Source organism: Ananas comosus, linkage group 3 (assembly GCF_001540865.1).
Source record: "Ananas comosus cultivar F153 linkage group 3, ASM154086v1, whole genome shotgun sequence".
Taxonomy (NCBI): domain Eukaryota; kingdom Viridiplantae; phylum Streptophyta; class Magnoliopsida; order Poales; family Bromeliaceae; genus Ananas; species Ananas comosus.
The window spans coordinates 6,281,930-6,301,218 of record NC_033623.1 but is presented as its reverse complement, the minus strand read 5'-3'; the positions used below and the strand labels follow the sequence as shown (position 1 = coordinate 6,301,218).

The window sequence follows — 19,289 nt, the reverse complement described above, 5'->3', positions numbered from 1 at the left end:
CCCCACCAATTTTCTTTCTTCTAATTCTATTAATTAATGTTGGCAATAATCTGGTGATTTTAGGTATTGCAATCCCAAACTAGGATTTTTAGCTTAATTAGATGTGAATGTAGGGAGCGTATCGAGAAAGATTTGAATGAGCAGCAATATTAATTTGGTGCATGAGAACTTCTGTACGCATAAAATTCCCAACTCCGAACTACTAACTAATAACCAGTTCGGCCGGTGTTCGTAATTGTGGGTATCGTCCCGCAGATCGCATGTGCCCCGAACAGAAATCAAATCACAATTTTGAGACATCGCTGAGGTGGATTCGAAAATATCAGGGATCTTCTAAATTTATAAACGCACTACTTTTTACAGTACACGTATATAGTAATTTTTCTCGTTTCTAATATGCAAAACAGCAGGTGAAAGATTGCGAATGCTAATGTTCAGAGGGAACCGGTGAGTAATCAAGGGTTAAAAGAGAGGGAGCTAGCTAGGAAGTCTAGCTACTATATATGTAACACAAAGAGGAGTCAAGCAATTAGGTTCTCTTTTGATTTGATGAATTGTACTATATATTGTCTCAATAATTGGAATTTGCTTATAAACGCACGACATCTATCCCGTTATCTTCAACTCGGAGGCTCGGCCCCAGCAGTCTCAGCTAATAAGTGTCATTAATAATTTTGAACTATATATCAGCCAACATAATTAAATTGTGGACCAAAATAACGTTCAAAAAGAAAAAGAAAAAAAAAGGAAAAAAAAAATGAAGCAATTAATTAAGTCGAACAAATTAATCCTTTCGGATTAGAGAGCTAGTGAAGTTTTGTCTTTCATGAATGTTTCTTCCAACTACAAGAGCAGCTACAAATTAAATGCTAGGGTCAAAATTTTACTCTCTTTTCCATTTTGTTCGCTTTAATTTTCAAGAGAGCGGTACGCGCATAGATGGGTGGATGGTTTTTCATAAAGATTAACCGTGCGATCCATAGGGAGGCGCATGGGAGTTAGCTACTCAACTTTAATCTTTCTACCCCACTTATTTATGGATTTCACATGTATGGTTTGGAGCTTTTTCATGGGCTTCGAATCGCCTCCGACACCATCATAAATGGCAACAGTGGTTAGTGTGGCGTCGTCAATTTTTTAAGTGTTGGGTGAATTTAATTTCTTTCAAGTTAATTATGGAGCTGAACTGGATTCTCCACCTTACTTTCTCAAACTATATATATAAACTTGTGCACCACCGATGTCTTCGCAGGAGTGGATTATGCGTACCCGCGCGCAAGGTTAATTAAGACGCAAGGTTAATTAACTGAGAAATATTGCGAAAGAGAGGAATAGATATTTGTATACATATGGCAGTAGCAGCTTCTAAACTTTGATAATCTAAGGTGCATGGTGAAATTCAGAGGCCGCCTATATATGGGAGATCTTTGACAAGGGTCTCGCAGTAATTTCGGTGACTAAATAAAGTGGCATTGCCATGATATTGAACGATTACTGCTTTTTTTAGAAAGTTACGGTGGCATATTTTGCAGTTGTTGAAGTGATTTTAACTGCATGCGTGTGTGTGTGTGTATAAATATATATATATATATATAGAGAGAGAGAGAGAGAGAGAGAGAGAGAGAGAGAGAGAGAGAGAGAGAGAGAGAGAGAGAGAGAGAGAGAGAGAGAGAGAGAGAGAGAGAGAGAGAGAGAGAGAGAGAGAGAGAGAGAGAGAGAGAGAGAGAGAGAGAGAGAGAGAGAGAGAGAGAGAGAGAGAGAGAGAGAGAGAGAGAGAGAGAGAGAGAGAGAGAGAGAGAGAGAGAGAGAGAGAGAGAGAGAGAGAGAGAGAGAGAGAGAGAGAGAGAGAGAGAGAGAGAGAGAGAGAGAGAGAGAGAGAGAGAGAGAGAGAGAGAGAGAGAGAGAGAGAGAGAGAGAGAGAGAGAGAGAGAGAGAGAGAGAGAGAGAGAGAGAGAGAGAGAGAGAGAGAGAGAGAGAGAGAGAGAGAGAGAGAGAGAGAGAGAGAGAGAGAGAGAGAGAGAGAGAGAGAGAGAGAGAGAGAGAGAGAGAGAGAGAGAGAGAGAGAGAGAGAGAGAGAGAGAGAGAGAGAGAGAGAGAGAGAGAGAGAGAGAGAGAGAGAGAGAGAGAGAGAGAGAGAGAGAGAGAGAGAGAGAGAGAGAGAGAGAGAGAGAGAGAGAGAGAGAGAGAGAGAGAGAGAGAGAGAGAGAGAGAGAGAGAGAGAGAGAGAGAGAGAGAGAGAGAGAGAGAGAGAGAGAGAGAGAGAGAGAGAGAGAGAGAGAGAGAGAGAGAGAGAGAGAGAGAGAGAGAGAGAGAGAGAGAGAGAGAGAGAGAGAGAGAGAGAGAGAGAGAGAGAGAGAGAGAGAGAGAGAGAGAGAGAGAGAGAGAGAGAGAGAGAGAGAGAGAGAGAGAGAGAGAGAGAGAGAGAGAGAGAGAGAGAGAGAGAGAGAGAGAGAGAGAGAGAGAGAGAGAGAGAGAGAGAGAGAGAGAGAGAGAGAGAGAGAGAGAGAGAGAGAGAGAGAGAGAGAGAGAGAGAGAGAGAGAGAGAGAGAGAGAGAGAGAGAGAGAGAGAGAGAGAGAGAGAGAGAGAGAGAGAGAGAGAGAGAGAGAGAGAGAGAGAGAGAGAGAGAGAGAGAGAGAGAGAGAGAGAGAGAGAGAGAGAGAGAGGAAGAGTGACCTTTTCTAGCTAGCTACTTATTCATGTACATACACCATATCGAAAAATGAGAACCGAAAAGCTAGAAGAGATATATAACAAAATCAATCACTCCGCTAAAATTTGTAAAGTAGCCAAGCATTACACACGATTCGTTCATCCTTGCTTGCATGGAAAGAAGAGTGCCAATAAAGTGAGTTGGCTGGTCGGGGCTAGCTCCGTATAATTAATTTTTATTTACAGCTACTCCTTCTTAATTTAGTTGCGCTATATATGTTCTAATAGAATGTGAAACAGCGACCTTGGACAGCTCATAACTGCCATTTTAATTCCATCAAGGTAGAACGTTATTGCGCATTATCCATCAGCAAAACTTTTGTTGGGGCGTGTTTGGGTAAAATCGAGATTATCGTTAAACATAATTTAACATATTTGAACTTTTTAAAAAATAAATTTTGTGAATTTGAAAAGTTATTTTCTAGGAAATTAACTCGTCAAAAAAGAACTATTAAAATTGAACAGTCTTCTCAAAATAGGGGATAGGAATTACAAATTTACGATAGGAATTATAGATTAATTTGTTCTACAAAGCTACAAGAACTTTTTATAAAAATTCAACAATAGAATTATTTACACCGTTAAACTAGAGAACACCCCACTGTTTGAATTATCACTTCTTAAGGCCGCTTGATCACCAGTTAAATAAGATCAAAAAAAAAAAAGTACTGGAAAGTTCAAATGCCCTAATAATATTTAATAATGTCGACTGTCGAATCGGATCGATGCTCACTAATTAAGAGATTCAAATGCTAGATCTAGATCATTTTAGTGGTGTCCAACGTACGTTCAATCGAATGCTTAAGCCGTAAAAATAACTCTATAGCACTAAGAACTTAGTGCTATTAGTAGCATCTAAAATGGTTTTATAGTACTGAGAACTTAGTGTTGTTAACGACAGTACAATCTAATTAGCTCCACCTAAAGGTGTGAAGTATGGAGTATAGTTAGGTACGAAAAGCACCTAATTCACAAAAATATATCGTCGAGCAGTCAAAGTCTGAATTTAATTTTTCGAATATGTTTTATTACGATATTAGAAAATCCTGCATACCAACCGATGTAAATATCAATCAATGCATTTTATTATACTATTGTTTCTTTAGAACTATTAGGTATTAGAATTTCAGAAATTACAAATCTGTTATAAAATGTTGCAAGTCACGTGCATGTAATTAAAATAATTTTTATTAATCATGAAGAATTTGAAACAATGCATGAGCTGTATATATGGATATGCACCTCAAGCATGAGTCCGCTATAATTATGCCGTTCCTTAATGCTAAAGTACATTACTTAGTGCATAGGCTCTGTGATAGCGAAAGAAAGCTAGCAACTACCTCGAAGGTGCATCCCACTGGAAAATTAGCACTCATTGAGGAGGCAAACGACTAACAAACTCATTTGCGTGTGGAGTTATTTCTGTGGTCCTCGATCGCCCCTTCCAAACCACCACCCACACACACACACACACACACACACACCCTCTTAAATTGAGCCCAGCAGAGTCCTATATAAATCCACCACCTCCTCTGGCCCTTCATGTGAATATATATACAGAGCCGGCTCTTCTACTAGCTAGTATATATTACGATCCCTCTTCTACTTCCATTTGATTGATTGCGCATTTTCACATTGACGATGCACCCCTCTCTTCTCCTCCTCCTCCTCCTCTGCTCTCTTGTTTGTTTCTTAGCTTTAGGGACCCTCTGCGCAGTCTCCGATGCGCGCGCCTTCTTTATCTTCGGCGATTCCCTCGTCGACAACGGCAACAACAACTACTTGGCTACCACGGCGCGCGCCGATGCCCCGCCTTATGGGATTGACTACCCTACCCACCGGCCGACGGGCCGATTCTCCAATGGGCTTAACATCCCTGACATTATCAGTTAACCGCATGCATAAAGAGCCACGATGAGATTAATTTTGTACATATTTAGTTCCTATCTTTTTTTCTTTTTTTTTTTTTCACTCACATTGCGGTGCAATTATATATCTCAGGCGAGTATCTGGGAGCCGAATCCACATTGCCTTACTTGAGCCCTGAGCTTCAAGGCGAAAAACTACTCGTCGGTGCGAATTTCGCTTCGGCAGGGATCGGAATCCTCAACGACACCGGAATTCAATTTGTACGGACGCTACAAATTTATTCCATTCCATTTTAGATGTACTTAAAATTCTTTTCATAAATCGACGACGCGTTCTAATCTGGATATATATCGTGCGCGCATATATATGCAGGTAAACATAATTAGGATTAGCAGGCAACTGCTATACTTCGAGGAGTACCAGGAGCGGGTGAGTGCTCTCCTAGGTGAGGACCAGGCGAAGAAGCTAGTGAACCAGGCTCTCGTTCTCATCACTCTCGGGGGTAATGACTTTGTTAACAACTACTACTTGGTCCCCTACTCCGTGAGATCTCGTGAATTTGCGCTCCCGGACTATGTCCAGTTTATAATATTCGAGTACAAAAAAATTCTCACGGTACGTTCACTTACTGGTACAAGTATAATTTTCCAGCATTTGAAGTCGGTCGGTCGTACGTGTGTGTTACCCTCCCTGTCTAGTTTCAAGTTTGATCGATCTTACTTAGTAGATTCAATCAACTCATCTGAAAAGAAGAATTAAATTACATTATATATATATATATATAAATGACTAGATTTGGCATAACTAATTGGCCCATCAACATACATTAATTACTACTACAATATTGGTCAAACACAGTGCAAATCCATCCCCCTGGAGTGTGCTGTGCCGTGCTGTGCTGTGCTGGTCCAATTTTGCGTGAATTATATACGTATAGCTAGTTGCCATGCCATTCGGAGTAATAGAACACCTTAGAAGAGCCACATTCTCACTTTTAATGCAGAAGATTTTACAATTAAATTTTCTCGACAAAACAATAAACCTTAATGTGCAAACTTAAGAAATCATGCACAGCGTCATGGGGTCTTTATATAACTTTCCCGCTAATTGAAGCAGCTTGATTTTAAATAAAGTAGAAATTAACTTACTATCCAAAATACAACGTAAAATTCTCAAAGTTCCATCCGAGAATTTATACGGCGTGCTCAAGAATTGATGTGACTCCTCCATCTGCGAAACATAATCCCGACAAGTTAGCAGAGTAGCGTATGCGCCGCAGGTGAAATTAGTCCTTTAATTAATTAATTAAATCACCTTCCCTGCATGCACGCTTATGATCTCCCCTCAATACTCCGGGCCAATAACAGTGCCGAGAATATATAAAGGCGCAAAGCCGGTCTGCTGCAATCGACGTATACTTTGTTAGTTGGACGCGGTCAGCTAAACCGTCCTTTCCATTCTCCGGCACAAAAATTTATTGGCTAGGCGGTGAAATTTGCCCTCTTGCAAAATATACAGTAATAACTCACATGCCCACAAGAGGTCCATGACATTGACATTGTATACTACTGCTTCCATGCACGCACTTTATTGCTGCTATTCTTCTGACCGAAAATAACAGCTGCACACAAATTTATCCGGAAGATTGCTGTGAATGAGTTAGTTATAGCAACAGTGCTAATGCCATGGAACTGCCTAGTCATTAATTATTGACTATCAAAATTATTTTATTAGACAATCAAGTAAAATATGATTTAGGATATTTGAGTTCTATAGAAAATAAATTGAGTGAGTTTTCTACTTCATATATATATATATATATTAATTGAAACATTTTAGAATTAACAAAGACTTTTTTGCTTTAACAATGTAGAAGAGTCTAGTTTAATTGGATTTTCGCTACGAAATTCTTCCAACTATTTTGATCAAGATCAACATGCTCGGCCTCAATAAACTTGAACAATTCTATCCTCTTTTTCACAAGATTATTCGGTTTGAGCCTTTAATTTTGTGCCCGCTTGATGTGCTAGAAAATAATATTCAAAAATCACAAAATTTGGTTCGAGAAGACCTAAATTATGTTTAACGGTCTCCGTTGTTGATTCCGAATCCCTACAATAAAAAAATAGTTCATATCAAAATGCTCCCATGCAATTAAAATGTTAGGGCTAGTTTGGATTTGTGTCGCCAAACTTATCCGCTTTTATACTCCGTACGGTCTAACAAATTTAAAGGTAAAATTGAGGTGAGAATTGCAGCCGGGAAGATTGAAAGGTCTTTAATTGAGTTGTACCGGGAAACACAATCCTAAACCAGGCATTGAGCTGTTCGAGCAACTGCCATAGACACAATAAAAAAATAAAAAAAATAAAAAAAAATAGTTTTACAGCCCTTGCTAGTACGTAGTAATCTTGACAATAAATAAGAAGTTTCTTTCCCTTCCCCTGCAGTTGTCCTTCAAAAGAAGGGTATCGCATGTAGTAATTACTAAATTTGGTTGCTGGAAATTTACTGTAGAGTTTGATGGCAACCACCACTGATCAGGCATGCAATAAATATATATATATATATATATAGGAGGGCAAACAGTAAATACAAATGGGTAGATTTGGTTATTAATCTCCCCTGGGTGCAGAGTGGTCCAGAGCAACATTATGAAGAATTAAATTAGCAGAACTAATAAGGGAAAAGAAACAGCTAGACATTACCGAGCAGTACAGTGTATCTTTGGCCTAAGGACACTCTTATTATAGCAACATCTCTTCACATGCATATATGGGCCACCCAATTTCAAAGAGTATAGTGCTTGAACAGTTTCTGCACATTTGCAATATGCATGCTCTCCCGTCCCATATACATACGAATGTGAAATGGCAGCGCGCCCTTCTGTTAATCTAATTACGTGCCCCAGGAAAAGGAGAAGGTCATTTTATAGGAAAAGACGGAGCAGTAAAATATATATATATATATATAGAGAGNAATTATATTATATGATTAATTCAAATTTTACATATTTTTTGTACCTTTTTTTTCGAATATCAATTTCTCTTCAAATGATAAAAAATTATGAAAAAAAACAAATATTAATTTTATGTTCAGAAGTTAAATTTATTGCTTGTGTTTTAGTTTTTTTTAAAATTTATAAAATTTTTAAAAGAGTTTTAAAAAGGTTGGGTATAGTTGTGTAAATTAAAAACTGTAAGTCAAAAAGGTAAAATTTAAACTCTTTTTCTTAAAAAAAATAATTTTTTAAAAAAAATGATAGGGGAAAAAAAGCCTATTGGCTATTACCGGGCTGGCCTGAAGCCCGGCTCGACCCGGCCCGGCCCGTCCTGGGTGGGCCAGGGGCCAGGCCGAGCCTTCCCCTCCAAGAAAACGGGCCGACAAGGCCTAGCCCGAATTTGCAAGCTGGTCGGGCCGGCACAACCCTTGGCCTGAATCAGCCCGGCACGGCCGACATTACACCCCTATGTATATGGTTATATATGATGGTAGAGAGTAGTACTAGTATGATATTAAGTAGAAAGAATGGATTATATGAGACATATATGTGTAGTGATCTAAGCTAGATGGTGTAAGTAATAGGTCAAATTGCTCTAATATATTGAATTCCTATTAGTACACCATTTTATATATACCAAATTAGGCCGGGAGGGGCCATTTGACATCACATGTATAGCTATGAGTTATCTATTGTTCATCTGTATTACATATATACACTGACTAATTGCATTTTATATGTTGATTAGTTATGTTGAAAGATACATGAGAATGATTCAGAGCTTTTTGATAAGTGATTTAGTAGCTTTAGATTAGCGAATTCCCAAGTGTGGATATATTGCTTCTGTGATAATACGCGATAAGAGGCCATTGAATATGTTTACGTATTGATTAATTGAATGGCATATATTATGATCTATGTATTAAAACTCATAGGTTAGCCCAGCAGTAGAGAACAGGTTGTGCATTAAAAGGTATGTGATGATCTCCATTATGCTATTTGACTTTGGAATTGCTCTAAAATTGTACTAGTATCACTCATGAGTAGTGGACCGTCTATGAATGTGTTCAGAACTTGGTATTGGTTACCTGTGATCTTTTGATCATCACATAGACTATAGCCTGCAAATGCCACAATGAGCATGATAGAGTTACGCGCTATTAGACTCGGTAAGAGTTGCTCCCCTTGAGTGCCACTTTGGATGCTGGCCAACAATAGCAGAGACAGTAGCCTAAATATTGCCGTCATACCTGGGAGAGTGTGTCCACACACTAGACGGGCGCAGGCTTGACCGGACCTATGAATCGGTCGTTGCGATTGGGTACTATTACTGCATTAGTATCAGCTCTAATGCATACTCTAGCTAATTTATCTCCTGTTCATTACATATGTGACTTACGAGTTGGTCAGTTTATAATTGGGTCACCATGTGTTGATTGAATTGCATGTGAGTGGGTGATACCTTGCATTTATTATTAGTCATCTTGTCTCCTATTCATTATACGTGTTGAGGCATGATAATTTAATAAATGTATATCATTCATATTATACTTTATTACTCGTTTTATAGCATTCCTTACTATACTTTCTCTATGCTTGTCTGTAGTAGACCTAGTGAGAAGGCCATTGTTGTCGCCGACCTTACCCACTGGGAACTACTGTTTAGTAATTCTTACGCCCTCTTGTTGTTTACTTTTCAGAGACATCTACATTGACAGATGATCGAGGTAAGAGGATCGCGCCGTAGATAGCACCTCCAACCCGTGTATATGAGTTTTAGAGGACCACCAGCTAGTTGATTTTGAGATTGTATACTATATTTTATTTTGGGATGTATGGTTGTATGTTTGTATGGATAGTGATAATTGTTTAGTTTAGTTTTACATATATCGCTCTGATATTTTGTGTTTAGTTGTGGACTTTGGAATTATTAATGTTGACTCTTGAAATCCTTTGCTACTGCTATATTTTGTTGGACGCTTCGTGCGGACGGGGGAACTCTGTCTGTTCGGCGAGTCTGCGCACATGCCCGCAAGGCTTCTGCTGTGGGCTCGGGGCGTGACATATAGTACACCAAAAACTATTTTTTCAGGTGCAAAATAGTTTTTAGGTGCAAAATAGTTGTCAATGTGTTTGTTCATCATAAAATTATTTTTCGCATAAAACAACTTTACAGATAATCTGAAAAAGAAAGCATTTTGTCTTCTACTCGAATATAGCAAAAAACAAAATGTTGGGGGCACATAATCGCGGCTCACGAGCTTACAAACACAGTCCACAAGTTTTAGCAGAAACTCTATGGACCGATTGTCGGTTTTCCCTTCTCCTTGCATATGTTATGTTTACATAAAATATTATATAATATATTAAATATACTAATATATTTATATATAATATCATATATTATAATACAATATTATACAGTATATTATTTCATTATGTTATACTATATATAATTTTACATTGTATATTAAGTATAAAAATTATTTACATATTATATATTACAAAATTAGCTTTTCATTTTCTTCAGCAAACCAAACAACTATAGTTTGAATTTTGATTTTCCTTTCTAGCCAACCAAATAAAAAGAATGTAAAATTACTTTTCCACTGCAAACTCTTTTTCTCCGAAAAAAGTTTTCCACAGCTTTATGTGAAATCAAACAGCCCCCTAGTGGAAACTAATCATCACTATATTGAGAATGTTTTAGTGAAAAGAGAGAGAACATCAATGCTAGTGTTGGAGGGCCAACTTTGAGAGCGAAAAGCTGTAGTACCCTATACTAGTTATTGACCCTTTATTTTAAAATTTGGAATTTTTTGTAATTTTTAACAGTAGAGGAGCTTGGCAGCTTTTTGTGCAAATTAACCGCTATTTTTCCTCTCTTTCCTTGTTCGTAACCCCATCCAAGTCGCCCTCTTTCTCTCCCATGCTCTCTCTCTCATAACCGCATCTCTCTTGTGCTCTCTCCCTCTCTTTTTCTCACACATGCGCACGATACCCCTTTGATACTTGTCCTCTGACATCGCCGCCATTGTTCTTGGCTGTTGCTGTGCTCCTCAATCATCGTCGACATCATTTGGTTCATCGTCAACATTGTTTGGTTTGGCTACATCATTTGGTTCGTTGTCGACGACACTTCGTTCATCGCCGTCTTCTTCACCATCTTTGATAAGGGTCGGGAGTTTAATTCTTTGCATTTTCGACCGGATAGTTTCAAAAGCTACTTTTGAAGGTAACTCAGCTGTTAGTTAGTACCCCTTGGTTTTGGGGGCCTACTCAGGTTGATTGTCTAATTGACACCAACACACCAATAGGAGAACTTGACTGAGCTAAATTAGCCGCTCCTCTTTTTGTTGCCTTTTTTCTTTTTGCCCCGCCATTGATATTCATGGACTGTTTGTTTTATAGTCCCTGCCTTTCGAGTATTCGAAAAGGGAGTTGATTCCTATTTGCGGCATAAACTTGCCAGATGCCCGTTAATTTTTTGCAACATAATATAGAAAAACATTCAGAGTATAAGAAAATTCTTGTTCTTGTAGATTTTTGAAAATAAGGATTAAGCATGTTATTACGTACTTAAAAAAAAAGGTTTTGACTTTGACTAACAGGTTCTCTTAGTAAGAATTTCTAAACTTCAATAATTTGTTTTGTAAATTATTAGTTGGGTAAATACTTTAAATAATAACGTCTCTTGATATTCTGCTAAGATAATGTTGGCCATGTCGGCATGTATACTATTATTGAAGCTAGCTTCGACTTTGTAATGCGCCTTTGGGTGCCTGAGCCTTAAAACGCCTTTGTCCTCTATCTACCTTTGAATGCTTCTGTCTGTAATCGCACTTTCGGGTGCCTCTACTCCGTTTATGCCCCTACAGTTGCCTTTGGACCTCAGCAACAGGTCACTCTATGTAGTTAGTTGCCGGAGGCTTATTTTGAATTTGGTTTATTTTCAGAAGGCAAAGCACTTCGTTATTTTACAATCTCTTCTAATTGATATGAATCCGAAACTACGATAATATCTATTTTCCATAATTTTGTGAATGAAAAACCAGTCGTTTAAACTGTATTTCTATACACAAATTTTAATTCAGAGCTGTTAGTTATTTATATGCTTAATCTGACTAATGCGGTGTTTGGTTGTTTATCTAGATATCGAGACTCTATTGCTAGGCGGGGACAACATCAAGTAAATGCTAGTCATAGCTTGTTGCTCGAGTTACTTTCTTTTGTTAATAGTTCTTTGTGTAGTTAGCTAGATGTTAAGTGGTTTTCCGTGGACTATCGTTTGGTTTTATTTGTCTTTGCTTTGTTCCTTTCTCTGTACCACGTAATAAGTGGAATTTTGTAACTATTGTTTTGTCTAATTCGTTGTTGGATTTTGTAGTCTCACATATTTGCTAAGCAGGTATGCGGCGTCTGTTACCTGTTGGGTTTGGAGCTTGACTCTTGAACCGCAAGCCACCTCTAGAATCTCACATCATCTGACAATTCTGGTCTATACGTGATTGGGCTTGAACCTAACGAGGACGTCAGGATCTCAACCGGAGTAGTTTGCAACACCAATAGTCTCACATCAGATGGGAAAGAGATTATGATTGGGTATATAAAGACTTTTTTTACAATAACCTTATAAAAATTTTTAATTTGCCAAATGGCCCTTCCAAAATTTTGTTTGGCCAATTAACCTCCTTTTGCCAACTCAATGCTATATTGGACAAGAATGAGGAACATAGTGAATCAGTCATCGCCTTTAGAAAGCGGTGAATCATTTACCGTTTTTAGATTGTTATCGTACTTTTCTATAGGTTGTAAAAACTTTTATGAGTTTGTTAGGATTGTACATGGATTACTAGAACTTTTGTTTGATTGTTATAATTGTATGAGTAGATTATTAGGATATTTTAGGTTGTTAGGATTGTATATGCTTTACTGAAACTTTTATGTGGTCGTTAGGGTTATATATGAGAAATAGAAAGAAACGGTAAATTATTCATCGTTTTCTTTATTAAAAGAAAACGGTAAATGATTCGCCGTCTTCTAAATTTCATTAAAAACGGTAAATGATTCACCGTCTGCCAATTGTTCTTCCATCACACCACTAAGTTGGACAAAATAAGGTTATTTGGCCAAATAAAATTTTTATAGAGTCATTTGGCAAATTATAAATTTTTAAAGGATTAAATTGAAAAAAAAAGGTCGTATATAAAGATTAGGGACCCTAGTAATAATAACTAGGCTTAAACATTTTGGGCCGGTGGTTTGAACCTAACAGTGGTTTGAGCCATTGGCTTAAACATTTTGGATCGTGTTTTTAGTAGATTTGTTACTCTCTAGTAGTTCTTGTACTATTTACAGGTGCTTCTATCACTTCGTGTACACAAGGCTTCCTGTGTATGTGGCGGATCTATTGGCGAGCTCGGGTGGAGCTTGTAATATACCGAATCCCTGAATCGCAATGCTAACTTTGATCAAATTGATCAAAGTGTAGTATGTAGGTTATAAGTAAAGTCCCTGAGTTGTTTCGAAGGTGTTTCGGGAGTGTTTGGGTGTTTTCGGCGCAAACCCGACGCGAAAACGGACTCCGAAACATCATAGCTGCTGGAACTGCAGAAATAACATTGAGTACCGATACCAGGCAATGCAGTACCAATACCCAATAGAAGTGCAATTGGCTCAACTCTCGGGTTTCGGACCCTGAGAGGCTGAGTATCGGTACTGGAGGTGCGTACCGGTACTCTGTGAGCTTGCCCGAGAGGCTAGCTCTCGAGTTTGGTTGCTGCTTGGGTGTGTACCGGTACCGCGTAGCTAGTACCGGTACTGGACTTGTTGTGTACCTGTACTGGGCAGTGCGTACTGGTACCCTGTATTAAACCCCAATTGCGCAGCTCTCAGGTTGAGTGGCTGGTACCGGTACTGGGAGCCCCGCGTACCGGTACTCCAACCCGAGTACCGAGACTCAGCCTGCGAGGGACCAGATTGTAAGGACTGAACGTGAGCATTTGTGGGGGGCTTAATTGTAAATGTTGGGGTCTTTAAATAGCCCCAACCCTCCACCTGGTATTCTCATGTAAGAGAACACCTTGTTTTCTCCTCCTCCTCATCTCCTTCATCTCCTTCTCCTTCTCTTTCTCTCTCTAGAATTACTCCCTCAAGATGGAATTGGAGGAGAATTGAAGGAGGAAATTGGTGGTTTTGGTAGTGAAGAAGCTCAAGAACAAGAAAGGCTTTGTGGAGCAAGGAGCCAAGGTAGGTCTCTTGCAATCATATGTTAGGGTTTAGCTTAATTACCCTAATTTGCTAGTTTTTGAGGTTTTTGGATTTCAAGAGCTTAGGTTATGCTATGAAATCCTAGGAAATTTGGATATGGGTATTATGTGTAAACCCTAGGTTTGGAAATAGAGTTTTATAGGAATGGAGATCTATTATGAAATTAATCTCTTGTATTCCTAATTAAGGTTAATTCAAAGCGTTGGGAGACTTGGATCGAAGTTCCGACGAGTCTACGGCAAGATATTGAGGAAAATCTCATTTTGCCTTCGTTTGCCGTGGGTCGAGAGAATTAGGCATCTAAAAATCGCGAGACTTGGATTCTCGCATTCCGGCATCCCTATGAGATGGGTGGTGCTATCCGAAATATTCGAATTTCTCATTATGTCTATGTCACCTCTTTGAGCATGTTTGTATGTGTATAGTGTTGACTTCATGCATTGTAGGGTTAATGTGATATGTGGCTAAGATATGGGATTTCTTATATGCTTTCATTGTAAAGGTACAGGTGAAATGACAAAGGACCATGAACATAGAAACCCTATGAATGTATGAGCAAAGTGTTGGATTGACAATAGTAAACAAGGTGACATTGTGACTAGATGGATTAATTAGCACCTAAAAATATGGAATGCTAGACAAAGAAAACCTTATGAACTTTGTGGCAATAGTGATATGGTATCCTCAAAGTTGAGAATTGGATCGTACTCACAGGTAGTCTGATATGCTTGAGAGTGGTCGCTCCACCTCAAGCGGTGAGCTCCGGAGTTGTCATCCACTGGGCAGTAGCGGAATTCTCACAGCAGACTGTCCCGTCGGGTTGTAGTGGAATTCTCCCCGACAAAAAAGGATTTGGTTTGGTGAGTTGGGTTTAACCAAAAGGTTAACCAAGAGGATGGGGTAAAGGTAAAGATAAAGGTAAAAGAGAAATGCATGCATCATGAGCATTATACTCGTTGTTTATTACAGGCATTGTAGTTGCATTAGTTTGGTTTGCTATCTATTCCTTTTCCTACACATGCCTGATTAGACCTAGTGGGTGAGTCGGCGGGGTCGGTGGTCGAACCCACTGAAAACTTTTAGTAGTTCTCTCTCCACTAACCTTTCAGATCCTAGCGCAAGCTGGGCGGTCGAGGATCGCGGCAAGGGCATTACAACCTAGGTAGTGGATTTCCTCGAGTATAGTTGTACCATTTTGTATTTCATCTTTTGTAGTTGATGAAACAAACATGTAATAGTTGTAATAGAATGTAAGATCATGTAATGGATTATATAAGCTTTGTATTTTGTTTAATGTAATCAAGATACAATGTATGGATGTAATACTAGTTTATTTTCACTTACTCCTGTTGCTTGCCCTCGTGTAAGCCGTGTATATCGAAATTCTTCCTGGGCGAATTCTTTATACATGTTTATTGTTGTTGTGGTTGAGCTTTGGGCGGACATGGGAGGTTCTATCCGTTAGGCGTCTGTGTGTGTGCTCGGACCGACCAAATTGGCGGTCGCGGGGCATGACGGAGCTAGAATCTGGGGCGTGACAGATCGTCACATTAGCTTTCTGACCAGGCCATTTGCGATGAGAAATAACAATGGATTGACAATACTTGCCAACATTTCTGATGCACATACTCTATCTTTTTATTCATAAATTCAAGTTTAAAAAGTCTAAAAATATTGTAGGCTGAATTCGTGTATATGTTGGAGTTAGTTGATCAACAAACACCGATGTATCTTAGTTCCTACTTCCTGACAATAGCATTGGCTAAAATATGAGAGATGCCCCAGCGGAAGCATTTCAAACACGATCTTGTTCCAAGCCTAAGCAATTCTATGCTAATTCAAGGACAACAAGAAACAAATGGTACCAAATTAACACACCAAATTTACATAAAAAACAGTATGTTGTGCTTCTCAACTAGGAATAGCTCACTGCCATTACTAGAGGAATTTAATTGCCAAGGTATGGCTAGTTCCGATGAAAACTGGCAGGTACATGACAACGCTCGTCATAGTCAGTATTATTACTTAAACCATATCTAAAGAGTGAAAGGTAATAACCATTTTATCTCTTTAGCTCGATTTGCTAAGAGGTGTTATTGAAAATTAGAATTAGCAGCTTCATCTAATACTTACTTTCTGTGGCATGAAAAACATAGAAAATATGTTTCTGCATACGAAAATAAGACATCAAAAAAAAAAAAAAAATCCAACAATAAAAAGTAAACCAAAGTGCTGAGTGAGGATGGGTAACTTACTTTGAGATTGAGTCCTTACAGGCTGAAGAAAAGTTGTATTATGTTTACGGCATATATCGTCCTTACCCACTGAATCCGCAAATTTCACCTTCTTCCTTTGCCTTGCCTCTACTCAATAAAGAGTCATCTTTAGAACAAATGCCAAATTCACATCATACATTTGCCACAAGATAAGATAAAAACTAATAAAGAAAAGCAATTAGGGATGATTCTTTCAGTTAGCACAAATGCAAGCAAAAATTTATAAAGAACAATAATCTAACCTTGCATGAAATGAATCAGTATAATAAGGTACTCACCATCACTTCACAATAAATAGAAGAATAGTTGTCTACTTGTAACTATCTTGCCATTTGGAAAGAACCAATTCACAAGCAAGTAGATTGCCTTAAGGGACCGTTTGGTTCGCAGTTTGTAATATTCTGAAAATTCTTCATATTTTTTATTAGAAATATTCAAATCATTACAATTCAACTCAAGTTGGGTAGTCGTAATAGGTATTAGTGACGTAGTGGATTATTGTAGATTCTAATGGCGGGAATATAAGATTATCATGGATTAGGAGGTATTCTCCTTTTCATCCTTGATGGGAATCATTAGTAGTCCATTAATAAAAATATACTAGTCCTTAACGACTTCCCAACCCAAATGGATTGATAAGTCAGAAACAAACTTGCCATTGCAAATATTAAATATATGACATACTTCGAATACTATAAAACCTTGAATCAAATGGCCCCTAAACTAAATGTAACGTTGTCACATTTCTCACCACTTCAAACACAAAGATATATTCTCCAAAGAAAAAAAAAAGGAGAAAAGATTTAAGCAATTAAAAATCACCACCGCCTCTTACAATCCCTCTAAACAACACCCAAATTATTCATAAGAGCGATAACAAATCTGAATATTTCCAAATGCGACGCTAATCTCTCGCTAAAGCCGCATCAAACCAACAGAGATGTTCGATTGCATCAAAAGAAGATCGATCCACAAGTTAATTCGCTCTTATTCACAATTTCGTATTAAAAAATCTAGCTAGAGATATGTTTTGTTTTGTTTTGTTTTGTTTCTTCGACCTCCGAATCACTCCGTTTTCTGCTGAAGAAAAGACGATCGAGCATAGGAAAGGGAGATTGAGGTCATCGTGTGGTTTACCTGAGGGAGGGTCGAAGCGAACCCTAGGAGGAGGAATAGAGGAGGAGGAGGAGGTAGAGGTTTTGCACGGAGGAGCTCCACCTCCGTGCGAGCGCTTCAGAGAAGGTTTAGGGTTTCCACACGCCATCGCCTCTGCGCGCCAAAGACAATAAAAATAGTAGAGATTTAGTTTAATTAGTAATTTCGTTGAAAGGAAGAATCGATTAAACTAGTGTTAATAAATTTTATAATATCAGATTTAAAGATGACCAATCATATTTTAGATATTTTAGAAGATTTTAAATGTAAAATTTCTCGCTCATTAAACTATAAATATAATAGACCAATTTGCATAAAAAATTCACAAGTTTTTTGAGCTTTCGTAAAACTGGGCCATCTTTTTCGATTTTGCAGATTCGGTCTGGACTTTTAGCTTATACCTTTTTCTCTCTTCTTTTTTTTTCTCACGTTTTTTTTTTCTCGCCGAAGAAAGCGGCGAAGGCGGAGGCAGACTACCCTTTTCTTTTTTTTTTCTCTCCGACCCTCCTTTACCGCCTCCGCAACCCCCCGTGATGATAGCGAGGATGGTACCACGTCCTCTTCCTCCGCCTTCACCCTCCACCTCCACTGCAGCGGATTTTCTACCCGCTAAACAAACCCACCGCTTCCGCTGCCGCCACCGGCGACGAGGAGGAAGTACTTCTCGAGGCCGAGAAGCACGGCGGTGAGGGAGGGGGAGAAAAATAATTACACTCTGCTGAAAGTGGATTTTGCACCCACCAAACCCACTTCTGGGAACCCGCATCCCCACCACCGCCGTCGACGATAAAGAGAAAGCATTTCTCGGCGCCGAAAAGCTCGCCGACAAAGGAGGGCGCACACGGCCCACCACCTACCCCAGAGGGCGGCGGTGAGCGCGGCCTCGACGATGTCGGTGGTGAGGAAGGCGAGAAATGCACATGAGCATTTCTGGATTAGCACTTTTGTTTGTTTAAAACAAAAAAAAAATTAACTAAAACTCTAAAAACTAGAAAATAATAAAGCAAACCAGAGAAGAAGAAAGAAGAAGGGCCCGTTTGGCCTAACTTCTGAAAAAATGATTTTCGAAAAAGTGATTTTGGTTCAGAGAAATGACTTTGGTTAAAAGCTATAGAACGTTTGGCTGAGTTTAGATAAAAGAGATTTTTCTGAAGTGATTTTGAAAAGTTGTTTGGCAAATTTTTTTTGATCTTTGCATAAATTAATATTTTTATTAAATTTTATTTAAAATAATTTAAAATCTAAATTTAAAATTGAATTAAAATTAAAATTTTTAAATTTCAAAATTATACAAAATTTAAAATTTGATATTTTAATTAAAAATAATTTAAAAATTTAAAATTTAAAATTAAAAGTAATTATGAACTTTAAAATTTAAAATTATAAATTTAAATTTAAAAATATAAATAATTATGAAATTTAAAATATTAAAATTTTAATATTTAAAAATATAAATATAAATTATAAATTCAAACTTTAATTTAAATTTAAAATTTAAAATCTAACATTTAAATAAAAATTAAAAAATAAAATTAATAATTAAAATATAAATTTAAATTTAAAATTTAATATTAAATTTAGATAAATATAATATATAAATTTAAAATATAACATTTTGAATTATTTGAAATTATAAATTTAAATTCTCAAATTTATTTAAGTACAATAATTAAATTTAATTTGAATTTGAAATTTAAAATAATTATGAATATAAAATTTAAATATTAAAATTTAAATTAAATTTAAAATTGAAAAGAAATTGAATTTAATAATTATGAATTTAAAATATAATAATTTAAATTTGAAATATTTATAATTAAAATGTTAAATTTGAATATTAGAATTTAATTTTACAAATTAATAATTTAAATTTAAAATTTTAAAATTTATAATTTGGAGATTAAAACTTGTAATTTAAAATTTAAAATTTTAAAAATTTTAAATTTAAAATTTAAAATCTAAAATGTTAAGTTTTAAATTTTATCTTAAATTTGAAATTTGAAATTTG

At 37.3% G+C, this 19,289-nt stretch overlaps 2 protein-coding genes across 4 annotated transcripts in view; one reads left to right on the top strand and one right to left on the bottom strand.

Moving 5' to 3' along the window:
- The window catches only part of LOC109707590, a 32,811-nt gene extending 15,360 nt beyond the window's left edge, over positions 1 to 17,451 (bottom strand). For all 3 annotated transcript variants that reach the window (XM_020228975.1, XM_020228976.1, XM_020228977.1), the window contains exons 1-2: positions 17,264 to 17,451; positions 16,106 to 16,213 (exon numbers count right to left, since the gene is read on the bottom strand). In XM_020228975.1, coding sequence (XP_020084564.1) covers positions 16,106 to 16,213; positions 17,264 to 17,390 — 235 coding nt within the window. In that variant the 5' untranslated portion in view covers positions 17,391 to 17,451. The remainder of the gene's footprint in view (positions 1 to 16,105; positions 16,214 to 17,263) is intronic.
- On the top strand, positions 4,247 to 5,353 carry LOC109707592 (GDSL esterase/lipase LTL1-like). Its single transcript, XM_020228978.1, has 3 exons — positions 4,247 to 4,598; positions 4,712 to 4,839; positions 4,952 to 5,353. The coding sequence occupies exons 1-3, from the start codon at positions 4,352 to 4,354 to the stop codon at positions 5,336 to 5,338; spliced, it is 762 nt and encodes a 253-aa protein (XP_020084567.1). The 5' UTR covers positions 4,247 to 4,351; the 3' UTR covers positions 5,339 to 5,353.